Source organism: Vipera berus (assembly GCF_964194415.1).
Source record: "Vipera berus genome assembly, chromosome: 16".
NCBI classification, from domain to species: Eukaryota; Metazoa; Chordata; class Lepidosauria; order Squamata; family Viperidae; genus Vipera; species Vipera berus.
Window position 1 is genome coordinate 6,258,884 of NC_138219.1, and position 13,433 is coordinate 6,272,316.

At 49.8% G+C, this 13,433-nt stretch overlaps 1 protein-coding gene across 1 annotated transcript; it reads left to right on the forward strand.

Moving 5' to 3' along the window:
- The first annotated feature begins 1,616 nt into the window (after positions 1-1,616).
- On the forward strand, positions 1,617-13,146 carry OTUB1 (OTU deubiquitinase, ubiquitin aldehyde binding 1). The gene is made up of 7 exons (XM_081341036.1): positions 1,617-1,697; positions 7,909-7,970; positions 8,721-8,819; positions 9,974-10,092; positions 10,227-10,311; positions 10,883-11,077; positions 12,679-13,146. Exons 1-7 carry the CDS (start codon positions 1,643-1,645, stop codon positions 12,874-12,876), a joined length of 813 nt encoding a protein of 270 aa, XP_081197162.1. The 5' UTR covers positions 1,617-1,642; the 3' UTR covers positions 12,877-13,146.
- Positions 13,147-13,433: the final 287 nt, after the last annotated feature.

Here is a 13,433-nt window from a genome sequence, read left to right on the forward strand (position 1 = left end):
AGTAACACGTGATTTTTAGACTTAGCAGCAGGGCTGATTGGCTTATGTTAAAAGAAGACAGTTCATTCCCCTGCTTTCTTGCACCTTTGATGTAAGGCATTAACCGTGTCCTACAAATTACAGTGGTAGGAATGATGTGCTGTAATTAGAACCAATTTGGTCTGGTGGTGAAGACACCAGACTACTGTAGAAGCCAGGAGTCTTGCCTTAGGCACAAAAACCATCTTGCTGGTCAGTCCTCCCAGCCCACTTCACAGGGTTGTTGTGGGGAAAATATAAGGAGGAAGGAGTATTCGGTATGTTTGCTGCCTTGGGTTATTTATAAAACTAAGGCAGGATTAAAACAAAAATCCTAAAACCTACATTGTAATTCAGTAAGCTATACCAAAAGTCCATATTATACTTTAGGGCAATGTTTCCCAATAACTTGGAATGTGTGTGGTATTTGAAATGTCAGCAATGGAGGAATGCAATTTGGAAAACAGCCTCTCTCTCTCTCTCACACACACACACACAGACTTTCTATCCCACGTGGCTTGATGAACTCATGGAACATTGAATAACAGGTTGGAAGGGACCTTGGAGGTCTTCTAGTCCAACCCCCTGCTCAAGCCCTACAGACCCTCAGAGGTTTATCTATTTACTAAATCTGTTTGCCGCCCATCTCGCCAGAAGGTGACTCTAGTCCTTCGGGAGAAGGGCGGTATACAAATAAAATTATTATTATTATTATTATTATTATTATTATTATTATTATTATTATTATTATTATTATTATTATTATTATTATTATTATTATTATTATTATATTATTATTATTATTATTATTGTTGTTGTTGTTGTTATTATTGTTATTATTGTTATTATTGTTATTATTATTAGGCGGCTTTAACAGTGATTAAAAAGAAAACAACACAATAAAGGGCATACATCATAAAAACCAAGCGCTAGGAAAATACCAATTATCAGCTACAGCTAAAAGGTGGGGAGGGAGGGAGGGAGGGATCGCGTTATTCAAGGGGGGGGGTCTTCCAACTTGGCCCTTTTATGACTTGTGGACTTCAGCTCCCACAATTCCTCAGCAGAGCACAGCTGGCCGAGTTTGAAGACCCCTGGGGTTATTACTTTGAGGGCTGGTCTTAATCCAAAGCAACTTTTATTAAGGGGTTCCTGGGAGGGTTGGTGCAGGGAGGGGGGCGATTTTTCTTTTTTTTTAAAAAAAGAAACCCCTTCTTTCCTCTCCCCCCCCCCACAAAAAAAGGCTCCCCCAAATCAGGCTTTGCAAAATCAGCCTTGGGAGTCCCTGGCGGGGGAAGGCCGCACGTGGGGAGGGGGGGGGCGTGGCCGGGAAGTGACGTCAGCGCCTGAGCGCACGTGCGGCCCCGTGTTGTGACGGCCTCACAACCGGCGGCACGGCAAAAACACACACACAGAGACACACACAAACCCACTGTGGAGCCGGGGAGGGGAGGGGGAAGAGTCTCCTTCCATTTCCCCTCTCCCGCCCCCCCCAGCGCTGAATTTATGTCGCGGAGGGGGGGCGGCGGTTGCCATGGAAAGAGAAAGGGGCGGCATAAGCACTTCCGGGGCGCGCGCCTCCGACCCGGAAGCGCCTCCTCCCTGCAGGGTTGCCAGCGGCAAGATGGCGGCGGAGGAGCCTCAACAACAGCCGGAGCCCGTCGGGGGGGACACGGACGGTGAGGGGGGAGGGGGCGGTGGGCCTGGCAAACTCGGGCTGGGAGGCCATTACTCCGGGGGGGGGAAAGAGGGGGCTTCTTTTTCCGGAGCCCCCCCTCCTTCCCTCCCCCTCAGCAGAAGCCCCCTCGCTGCCCCCTCCTCCTCCTTCCCCCCCCCGCCGCCGCCCGTTCAGCTCGGTCTCCTTGGCAACGGGGGGGCGGGTCTCTTTGGAAACGCCGCCCTTTGCGCGCGGGCCCCCCCCAGCGGGTCTTCCTCTTCCCCCCCCCTCCCGCCGTCCCCGCGCGCCTCCGTCGCCATGGAAACCGGCGCCCCTAGCCAGGAGGGTCTCGCGCCCCGCCGGGGTAACTGCAACTCCCATCCGCCCCGCCGGGCCCCCCTGTGGATGATGGGCGCTGGAGGAGGCCGGAGGGGGGTGGGGGTGGCCTGCAGCGGGCCGGGGTCGGGCTCGACCCCCCGCTGGTCCTGAGGATGCTCCCTGGCTGGGCCACGAGAGGCCGGCAAGGAAAGGGCGGAGAGCCCCGGGGACCCCCCCACCCCTCATTTCCACCCCCGGCTACAAATAGCCTCTCCATACATAAAGGCAGGGGTCCTCAAACATGGCCCCTTTATGACTTGTAGACTTCAACTCCCAGAATTCCTCAGCCAGTGTGCCTGGCTGAGGAATTCTGGGAGTTGAAGTCCACAAGCAAGGGTCCTCAAACATGGCCCCTTTATGACTTGTAGACTTCAACTCCCAGAATTCCTCAGCCAGTGTGCCTGGCTGAGGAATTCTGGGAGTTGAAGTCCACAAGCAAGGGTCCTCAAACATGGCCCCTTTATGACTTGTAGACTTCAACTCCCAGAATTCCTCAGCCAGTGTGCCTGGCTGAGGAATTCTGGGAGTTGAAGTCCACAAGTCATCAAAGGGCCAAGTTTGAAGAGCCCTTGCATAAAGGGATAAACAGAGAGCAAACCCCCCCCAGTTCCCCCCCCCCCAGCATGGAGGATGTTCCCTAGTCTGGTCCTGAGACACCGAGGATGCCTCAGCTCAGCCCTGAGCTACAAATACTCTCTTTTATCACTACTCCTATATTACACATTTTAGAAGAAAAGGCGGGGAAAGACTAGGGGGGGGTGTAGTCGTGCGTATTCACGGGACGGTAAACAAGCCCTCATTTCAACCCCAAGCTGCAAATATTCTCCTTTATAGGCTTAACCCTGGCTCAGGGGGGGTGCTTCTGGTCTAAGTGGGTTCTCCCAGCCTTTCCTGATGAGTCTTTGCAGAATAACAGAGCTGGAAGGGACCTCGGAGGTCTTCTAGTCCAACCCCCTGCTCGAGCAGGAGAGCCTACGCCAGTTTGGACAAGTGGCTGTCCAGCTTTTTCTTGAAAGCCTCCAGCCATGGAGCACCCGCAACTCCAGGAGTCTGGGGTTCATGCAACTTGCTTGAAAATCCCGTTGTGTGCATTTAGTTTTTATTTTTTTATTTATTTTTATTTTAATTCCATTTATATCCCGCCCTTCTCCGAAGACTCAGGGCAGCTTACAAGCTTAGCAATAGCCTTCATTCTATGTATATGCCTGCTTATTAGGGCTTTCACACACACACCCAAGCGGCATTATTACAAAGTCAGCTTATTGCCCCCAACAATCTGGGTCCTCATTTTACCTACCTCGGAAGGATGGAAGTTTCCTCAAGTTGGCTTCTTTTAACCTTGGTTTGCTCCTTTAGAGGCTTGGCATTATTTCTCCCTTGTTCTTTACCCCCAAATATTAGGAGATAAAACAGCCCCCTTGTTCGACGTTATCCTTTGAAATAACTTGCAAACTTAACGGTTCTGTTCTTCTGATTCTAACCCCCCCCCAAAAAAAAAAAAAAACCTGTGGCACTTACTGTCTGATATACTGCATGATTATGTGAGAACTGCGCTTGTCTTAACAGGGTCTCTGGGCCACCGCTTTATGCCATGATCCGCTTTTTAAACTTTGAATGTGTTAAATGAATGTGTGTGTGTTTCGTGGACTGTGTGTTTTGAGCTTAACTCTCGGTGTTGAAAAACATGGCTGTGGGTTAATAAGGTCAAATTTAGTTCAGGTTTTAGGCAGTCTGGTTAAATCAGGATTGATTTGCTCAGGTATATAGCATGTTACCTGAATACAGCCATGGTTTCTAGCTAATTGAGGATTAGCTTGTTGTGTGAAAACACCCGGGAATAATCTTTCCTTTTTATCATGCTTTCTCCTTATACTCCTCGCACGTCAATTTATGATTTTTTCCCCCATACTCTGGTTAAAATGTTTTTTAAAAATGTAATTTTCTATTCTATAAATCATTCCTTTTTTCTAATGTTGCCTTATAAGACAATTTCTGTATTATAGATGGAAGTTTGTGCAGAATAATAGGAGCGGGCTTGGGATGAAACTGACTTTATTGCGTCTGTAACATCCTGCCCAAAATGTGGCATGTGGTACATAGTCTATTTCTGTCTTTGTTATTAATGCATGATTAAACTGGTCACTTACTCCTCACGTTTTCAATATTTATAACATATTACATTTCAATATTTATAAAAAGCATTCTGTGAAAACCTTAAGTCAAGGAGTCACTGTGGACATGAATATGGTTCTAACTGAGCTAAGTAGAACATTGTGACTTGAAATATAAAAGGAATAAGTGGTAAAAAGCATGAAATAATACAGACTAAGAGAGTTGGAAGAGACGCAGGAGGTCTTCTAGTCCAACCCCCTTGTTCAAACAGGAGAACCTATACTATAATATATAATGAAGTGGAAGAAATAAAAATAGGCAAAAATATAATCTGAATGACTGGTTTAAGTCTCGTGTGGAGGTGATGAATACACGTTAGCGAGGCAGGCGTTGACGTAATTACAAATGAAAGTGCTGGTATAAAAAAAAAGATGAATTGATGTCACTTGTTAGGGATGCTCTGGAAAATTCTACAACGTTCTAAATGATTGTGATCCAGGGAAAATTATTAAATAAAATTAATGGGTGGATGTGAAGAAATGAATAGGTGGGGCAGACTGTCTCTTTAATACACTTATGGATAAACGTATAAGAAATTGTGGTCTGAATGCCGCCGATTGGGATGTGAACACATGTCCTTTGGTGTGTGTAGACAATGTTGTGTTATTGGCTGCGAACCCAGATGATTTGCACCAAATGTAAGATTGTGAAACCGAACAAGTAATGTGGAACTGCAAATTAATGTGACAAAGCACAAGGTAGTTCTGTCTGAAGGGAAGAATGGAGTGAACAACTGCACATTCTACATAACTGGTGAAAAGCTAGAAGAAATTAATTTGGGGATCTTGGACGTTTTATGAAAGAGAAATAGAGAAATTTTCAAGGATTGTTTATGATTGTTTGCTGTCCAGAGTTGGTGGTTAGATGGGCAGCTATACAAATTGAATGAATGAATGAATGAATGAATGAATGAATGAATGAATGAAAAACAGAGAGAAAGCTAGTGGTTATTACTGTTTATTAAGAGGATTAATGCAGGGTTTCCCAACCTTAGCAACTTTAAGATGCATGGACTTAAAAACATGCTGGCTGGGGAATTCTGGGAGTTGAAGTCCACACATCTTAAAGTCACTAGGTTGGGAAACCCTGACTTGGTCTTTGTTGAAGAACGCAAAGGCATCGTTAGTGTGTGTCTTTGCTGACTTTCCTTCTGGAAATCAGAGTTGATATATGTCAGGAGAAACATCAAGAGCAGTTGAACACAAGGAAGGCACTTAGAAAAACTTGCCTTAAAATAAAAAAGGGTCAGGAATTAATGGATATCAAATATTTGTGGCTTGGATAAAAGCAAGCGGCTGGTGGTTTGACTGTATAGAGAGAATATGGATTGAATTGTGAAAAATAAGTATGTAGGTGGTTGTGTAAATGTACTGCAGGGAGGGAGGTTCAGCAAAGCATGTTCAGCTGGAGAGCATGAGATCCCCACAATCCCCAGAGACAGTATAATTAAAGCACAAAAGACAAATCATGCACTGGGTGCAGTGGGCTGAAACCACAATAATTTGGTAAGAACAGAAAAATATGGAGCAGTACAGGAGACGCTGCTGGTTTAAACTTGATCTGCTGTTTCTTTTTTTTTTAATTTCCAGACTTTCAATTCCTCTTCTTTACTACTATGTGCAGGAGGGTTTTTTTGTTTATGTGCTTTGCACAAAGTTACTTAGCCGCCCCCCCCCTGTGATGAGTGTGTATTCGATTAAAGTTTTACGTATCTGATAATTTGCCAATCGGGTTGTTAAAAGTAAAGTCTGCCGTGAGTCTGGATGACCTCATGTAGTTTTTCTTGGCACACGGATAATACAAGTGGCCTGCCACTTGGGGGGTGTTTCTCTCTCTCTCATTTAAGGACTAATCTGAGCCCAGACAAGGTCAGACGGTCCCATCCGCACTGTGTTTTTAAGTGATCTAATCAATAGAAATCAAGTAATTTTCTCCAAATGTCCCTGTTAAAGGAAGCGCTGCCTGCTCTCAAACGGGCTTTGGAACTACGGAGCCCAGGACTCCGGGGGCGGGGGCGGGGGGTTGCATGGTTGGCTGCCGTCTTTTGTTCCAGCTTGTCTGGTTTCCTCCGGGGCGATTTATAGAAAGTTGGAGCTAGTACTTTTGCTTCCTAAAAGCCCCTCCGATTTGGTTTCGTGGATTAGCAGCCAGGTGCAATTTTCAGACAGATGAGAAGCGAGACGTCTTCAAGGAAAAACAAAATCCAGCTGCCTTTTGGAAAACCACCTTGGGGACATTTTTCAGACGCTTTATAGTTTTTTTCTCTCTCTCTCTCTCCCTCCCTCCCCCTCTCCCCGCGTTGCTTCTCTCCTACTTTACTTCAGGAGTAGATAGTGCCTCCCCTTCTTAAATGAGCCTTGCACGTTCCTGTTGTCTTGGAGAATAGGTGTGTGTGTGTGTGTGTGTGTATAATATCTATCTATATCTATATCTATATCTATATCTATCTACCGTATCTATCTATCTATCTATCTATCTATCTATCTATCTATCTATCTATCTATCTATCTATCTATCTATCTATCTATCTATCTTAAAATAGACTCTTTAACTGAAGAATCTGGACTGAGCATCCTCTGGTCCAAGGTCTTGGCGGCAAAGCCAGCTGGCTGTAATCTGGGGAGGGACCAAGGATTGTTGTGCAGTTGCAGTCGCAATCACAGGAGGAAAGAGAGATGCAGTTGTCTGTTGTTGCTTCACTGCAGTAGCAATCCCAGCAAGCTGGGCTGGGCGCTTGCAACACAGGATGGCCCCAGATCAGGTTTCATGCTTTTCTGCAGCCTTGGCAAGCTGCTGTGTGTAAACGGTGCCAGGGGAAGAAAAACTCCCCGTCTGGCTGGGTTGTGCAAAGCAGATAAATCTACCAAGCGGGCCGCTCTTTGTGCGAGAGGGAGCAGCGTTGGAGGGGCACGCTTGGTTTTGGGGTGGGGGCAGCTGCGTTTGGGGTTTCCGATGGAGCCCACCCTGGGGGCCTCGAGGAGGTCTTTTCACCCAAGGCAATGCCTCCTCTTTGCGATGGGATGGGCCCCTTGCGCATCGCTCGGTGCCGAGTGTCGCAGGGGGGGTTGCGGCCTCAAGAGCTGCAGGAAAGGTGGGGTACACGACCTGTTGGGTGGATTATTCCTCAGGGGGGGCTGTTTTGATCTCAAGTTTGCGGGGAGCCAAGCTCGGCCTCGGAAGCTGGTCCGTGTCCTTTGAACTAATGTTCTCTTAAACTTTTAATTTATGGAAGAAGCTCCAAGAGTAGACTTAACGATAGACGAAAATAAAAGCGCGCTGTCTCTTCCAGCAGTTCTGTTTTGCAAACTTCCACAGAGATGAACTCTTAAGAAGGAAATGCGTTGATTTCTTCTTTTGCAAAAAAAAGGAAATTTTTTTTGCCTCGCTTGTCTTTTGACATTTTTTGCCGTGAGTTTCTTAATTTTTGTTTGGCAGCTCAAGATTTGAGCTTAGGGCGTTTCCAGACCTGTTCAACCCCTTCCTTGCCTTCCTTGCCTCTTTTAAGAGGTTGGCATTGCAAGCTGGCACATCTGGAAGGGCCAAGATTAGAGAGCTTCTGGAACAACATCTGGGGTTCTCTCTCTCCCCCCCCCTTTAACCTCAGTGCGGGGATGTTGATTGTAAAATCATCAAAAGCGGGATTTTTTTTCTTTTCTTAGTCGCTTTCTTCTCTTCAATTTCAGGAGTGAACTGTTTGGCCTACGATGAAGCCATAATGGCCCAACAAGACCGCATTCAGCAAGAGGTGAGCGCTTGGGCATGTGGGGGGGCGGCGCTGCTTGGGCCCACCCACTTTATCTTCCCTTTCATGGCTCTGGCGGGGACCCACCCAAATTATACGCATTTGTAGACTTGCTCAAGCTCTGTTCTGCCTCGGGTTCTCCCCACTGCTGCTACTTTGAACCTCTCTGGGGGTCCTACATAATTTCCTAAGGGTATCCCACCCTCCTAACCCCCCCATCCCCAGATCACCCGAGGGAAAAGGCTGTGCAGACAGGTTGTCCTTGAGTTATGGCTGGTCACTTAGCAACAGTTCAAAGTTACGACAGTCCCCCACCCCACCCACCCCCCAAAATATTCATGACCTGGTTCCGAAGTTACAAGTAACCCCCCCCTCCTCCCCCAAATTTACGGTCATTTGCAGTACCCTGCGGTTCGGCAAAAATGCTGAACGACGGCTTCACTTAACGAGCACGGCGATCGCTTAGCCGTGGCAATTCGTTTAACGACCTCTGCCAAAAAAACCCCCCCAAAACAACCCCAAACCCCACAGCGGTAAGTTGAGAACAACCTGGTGTGTTTCTCGATGTTGATTGGCAGCGAATTTAGAGAGTCTGTTTTGCGGCAAGCGTGTTAACCAAGTGTCTGTGGCATTTGGGTGCAATTGCTTCTCAGAGACGGAGAAGAGGCCGGATCCCTTTCAGCTGCCGCATGGAGGGTGGGGTGGGGGTGGCCTGCGTTGATCCAGTCGGTTTCGATCTGTTTCGATCTGCAGATTGCTGTCCAGAACCCTTTAGTCTCGGAGAGGATGGAGCTGGCTGTCCTGTACAAGGAATATGCCGACGATGACCATGTATACCAGCAGAAGATCAAGGTGAGAGTCACCTGGAGCCGACTCGAGGTGGGATCGGGTTTCAAGTTAGCCAGAGCATCTTCTGCGGGAATAAAACACCAGCTTGGCTGTTTTGTTTTAATTTAGAGGGGAGGGGGCTAGATAGGGGACGTCCAACCGCCGCAACGTTTAAGACTCGTGGACTTCAACTCCCAGAGTTCCTCAGCCAGCAAGTGAGCTGAAAGACCTTGCATTTCCTGAAAAAGGAGGGCGATTCTGAAATGAAGACAATCCTAACCCTCAATACAAGAAAGGGTGGGTGGGGAAAAATCCTTCTGCATCCCTTACTGTATTCTTGGCAATTTAAACTCAAAGGCGAATCGAACGTTTCCTTTCTGAGAAACTCAGGGATTGCTTTATTGGGCCTCCAAAACTTGGCAGCTGTAAGACTTGTGGACTTCAACTCCCAGAATTCTGCAGCCAGCAAGTCTCCAAACTTGGCAACTCTCCCTAGTGTGGCTGGCTGGCTGGAGAATTCTGGGAGTTGAAGTCCACAAGTCTTAAAGCTGCCACGTTTCGGAGAGCCCTGGGCTGTAGGGGTAGGCGACCTGGGCTCTCTTATCACTCGTGGACTTCAACTCCCAGAATTCCTGAGCCAGCCTGGCTCAGCTTGGAAAGCTCTCCCTTTCCCCTCAGCGTGGCTGGCTCAGGAATTCTGGAAGTCCACCAGTCATAAAAGAGCCAAGGTTTGTCTACCCCTGATATAGGGGATGAAGAAGCATTTTTGTTTGAGGCACGCTGGCTGAGGGATTCTGGGAGTTGAAGTCCATGAGTCATAAAAGAGCCAAGTTTGAAGACCCCTGCAATAAGATCTCCTGTTTGAGCAAGGGGTTGGGCTAGAAGACCTCTGAGGTCCCTTTCAGCCCTGTGATTCTATGTTCTAAGACAGGGGTAGGCAACCTCGGCTCTTTGATGACTCGTGGACTTCAGCTCCCAGAATTCCTCAGCCAGCCTGGCTCAGCTTGGAAAGCTCTCCCTTTCACCTCAGCGTGGCTGGCTCAGGAATTCTGGGAGTTGAAGTCCACGAGTCATCAAAGAGCCCAGGTTGCCTACCCTTGACCTAAGGCAGCTTAGCTGGGCCTTAGGCCAGAGCAGGCTGTGCTGAGTTCCCTCTCCGCTCTTCTCCCGGATGCCAGGATCTGCTGAAGAAGTATTCGTTCATTCGGAAAACGAGGCCGGACGGGAACTGCTTCTACCGAGCGTTTGGCTTTTCCCACCTGGAGGCTCTACTGGAGGACGGCAAGGAGCTGCAGCGGTAGGCTTGGGAGTCTCGGGGCTGGGGAAGAGGGGAAGGGGAACCCCCAATGTCCCTCCCCCGCCCCGAGGCCGGCGGAGTTCAAGATGCCGGCCGAACGAACGCAGACATTCACGCCGGGGCTCTCGTTTCAGCTTCAAAGAGGTGGCGGCGAAAAGCAAAGACGTGCTGGTTTCCCAGGGATTCACGGAATTCACCATTGAGGACTTCCACAACACGGTAAGGCCCGGTCCCGCACCCCTGGCCTTCCAAGGCCGCCACGGCCAGGCCGGCTGGGGCTGATGGGAGTTGCGGTCTAACCCAGGGGTTTCCAGACTTGGCCACTTGTCAGACTCGCGGCCTTGCTCTCCTTACCTGGTCGAAAGTCAGACGCTCCTATTTATGACGGTCGCCGTGTCCCCGCGGGATGTGCGTGTGTGTGTCGCGCAATCCGACGAGCAGAGTCAGCGGGGGGGGGGGAAAGCCAGATTGGCTTAACCGCAGCGTGAGCCGCTTCCCAGCCGCCACGGTTCGCTTCGTAAGCGTGGCAAGAAAGGTCGTAACAAGGGGGGCAAACCAACCTCACTGAGGTATTGGCAGCAAATGAGCAGCCGGGCTCCCCCCTCGTGGTCCGAAACGGAGGACTTACCTGTTCAGAGGGGATTTTAAAAATGCCAGAGTTTGGGGGGTGGGTGGGAACTGGGCATGGGTAGATGAGAGGCGGGAAGGAGAAAGTCTGGGAGTTGGGGGGGGTGTCCCTTCATTGGACACCCCCACCCCACCCCAATATTTCTCCTTTGACTCCCTGCAGTTCATGGACCTGATAGAACAAGTGGAGAAGCAGAGCACCCTGGGCGAGCTGTTGGCCTCTTTCAACGACCAGAGCACCTCCGATTACCTTGTCGTCTACCTACGGCTGCTGACGTCCGGCTACTTGCAACGAGAGAACAAGTTTTTTGAGCACTTCATTGAGGGAGGACGGAGCATAAGAGAGTTCTGCCAGCAGGTCAGGCAGGGCCTGGGGTGGGTGGGTGGGTGGGCTCGAAAGGGCAACGAATAATTTGGGACCGGGGGTGGGGGGAAGAGCCGGGAAGGCAGAGCGGAGGCCGGCCCTTTCTCTGCGTTTGGAGGTGCACTGATTTAATCTATCATCTTCATTGTGGGGGCGTTTTTCTAGTCCTCATGACAGAGAGGAAGGACGAGCCGTGTTTGCTCGTGGGCTTTGAGCAGCGTGGGAGGGAGGAACGGTTTCAAGCCACATCCGTGCAGCTGACTGGCAGTTGGTTGGCCGGGAGATGCGCGTGTCTCAACCTTGGCGGCTTTGAAGATGCGTGGACTCCAACTCCCAGACAACCCCAGAGAACCATGGGAGTTGAAGTCCACGCCGGCCTCAGGGGCAAGGATACGGCTGTGAGGACGATAATCTGCGATTATTGGCAATAGATTGGCTGGAATTTCTAAGTCACAGTTGCAGTGATTGCCACTTAGCAAGCCTTCCTGACAGCGGCGGGGGGGGGGGGGAAGCGTTGGATCCAACAGTGGGGTGCCCTTCCTCCTTTGAGGAAGGACTGCACCAGCCTGGAGGAGTGGGGAGAACGGTCCACATGTGAGGAGGGCCTGGGCTGGGCCACCTAGCCCAATGATCGCGAACCTTTTAGAGATCCGAGTGCCCAAACTACGACCCAAAACCCACTTATGTATCGTTGGGTGCCAGGTAGGTGTGGTCCATTGGGTGGGCATGGCTGCGGTGGTAACGGCAGACTGGGAGTAAAAAATTCAATCCAATTCCAACTTTACGAGATCTTTTTTTTTCCCCGTGAGAAGTTGAAAATTGGTTGATTGAACCTTTTTTTTTTTGCACAAGGCAGCAGAGGCCTAAAGCGAAAAGGTTTTGTAAAAGCCAGCGGAAGGCCTAGGAGTGGGGCGACGGTGCATGTGCCCACAGAGAGGGCTCTGCCTGCCAGCTGTGGCACGCATCCCGTAGGTTCATCACCATGGAGTTAGGGTTATGTATGTTTCCTGGTAAAATACATGGGAAAATCCCATTGGAGGAAAATTCCACTTAGGGTTAGGGTTAGGTCACCATGGACGCATAGAGGAAAATGGACATCACCAACAAACTCGGAGTGCTTGGGTCTGGTTAGGAGGGCACTTACCTTTTAAGGCTGCCCTATCTGTGTTTCCTGGTAAAATACATGGGAAAATCCCATTGGAGGCGCCACGTTGTTTAATCATGGGTGGGGGTCCATGGTCAAGTCTCTCAGGCTCTTTGTCCACTTAGCTTCGAGGCCGGGCAGGATGACGGGCAGCTCATAGGGCAAATGGACAGCTGCTATCCGAGGCCTCCAGAGATCCAGCAAGCCTTTTATCCCAAATTAAAGGCCACCCGTCTTACCTTAAGGCAGCTCAGGCCTGTGTTTCTAGTCCTGCTGAAGGCAAGAGAGCTCTGTTGCAGGCCTGGGTGGGCATCCTTCTGCCAGCAGATTGGGCGGTGTTTGTGTGTGTGTGTGTCAACTTCTCAGTTCCTGGTGCCCCTCTTGCTTCTTGACTCAAACCGCCTCTGTTCTCCCTCCCTTGCTCCTCCCTCCCTCCCTCTCTCTTTTCCAGGAGGTGGAACCCATGTGTAAGGAGAGCGACCACATCCACATCATCGCCCTGGCCCAGGCCCTCAACGTCTCCATCCTGGTGGAGTACATGGATCGGGGCGAGGGAGGGACCACCAACCACCACGTCTTCCCCGAAGGCTCGGAGCCCAAAGTGTATCTACTGTACAGACCGGGACACTATGACATCCTGTATAAATAGAGGGGGCAGGAGCGAGGCAGGGGGCTGGTCAGCCAGCCCCCCCCTTCCCGCCTTCTAGCTCTCTCTCTCTCTCCCCCTCCCCTCCCTCCGCTGTCCCTCACACCCACCCACCCACCCCCGGCGTTCCCCATCTCGCCCGTGTTTTCCTTCCCACCACCCACTCTCCCCGGGCAGCCTCGTCTGTGCTTGTAAATGGTGATCGTTCCTGCTGCCCGTCTCGTTCACTTGGGTTTGTTTATTATTATATATTTTTCCCTGCTTTTGTTGTTACTCACACACTTCTGTGTTTTATTAAAGGGGATGCCGGTGAAAGTAAAAACTTTTATCGTTTGTGGCTTCTCTCTCTCTCTCTCTCTCTCTCTCTCTCTCTCGTGTTCCTGGGATAGGAAGGCGCAGACCTTAGAGCAAGGGGTTCCCCAACCTTGGCGACTTGGAAGACCTCTGGACTTCAACTCCCAGAATTCCCCTGGGGAATTCTGGGAGTTGAAGTCCAGAGGTCTTCCAAGTCGCCAAGGTTGGGGACCCCTGCCTTAGAGCACACCGGCGCTCTTTCTTGA

Excerpts from the sequence above, each read along its gene's own strand:
- OTUB1 (XM_081341036.1), top strand. The coding sequence starts at position 1,643 with ATGGCGGCGGAGGAGCCTCAACAACAGCCGGAGCCCGTCGGGGGGGAC. Across the intron at positions 8,820-9,973 it reads TATACCAGCAGAAGATCAAG|GATCTGCTGAAGAAGTATTC; the intron begins GTGAGAGTCACC and ends CCCGGATGCCAG. Across the intron at positions 10,312-10,882 it reads TTGAGGACTTCCACAACACG|TTCATGGACCTGATAGAACA; the intron begins GTAAGGCCCGGT and ends GACTCCCTGCAG.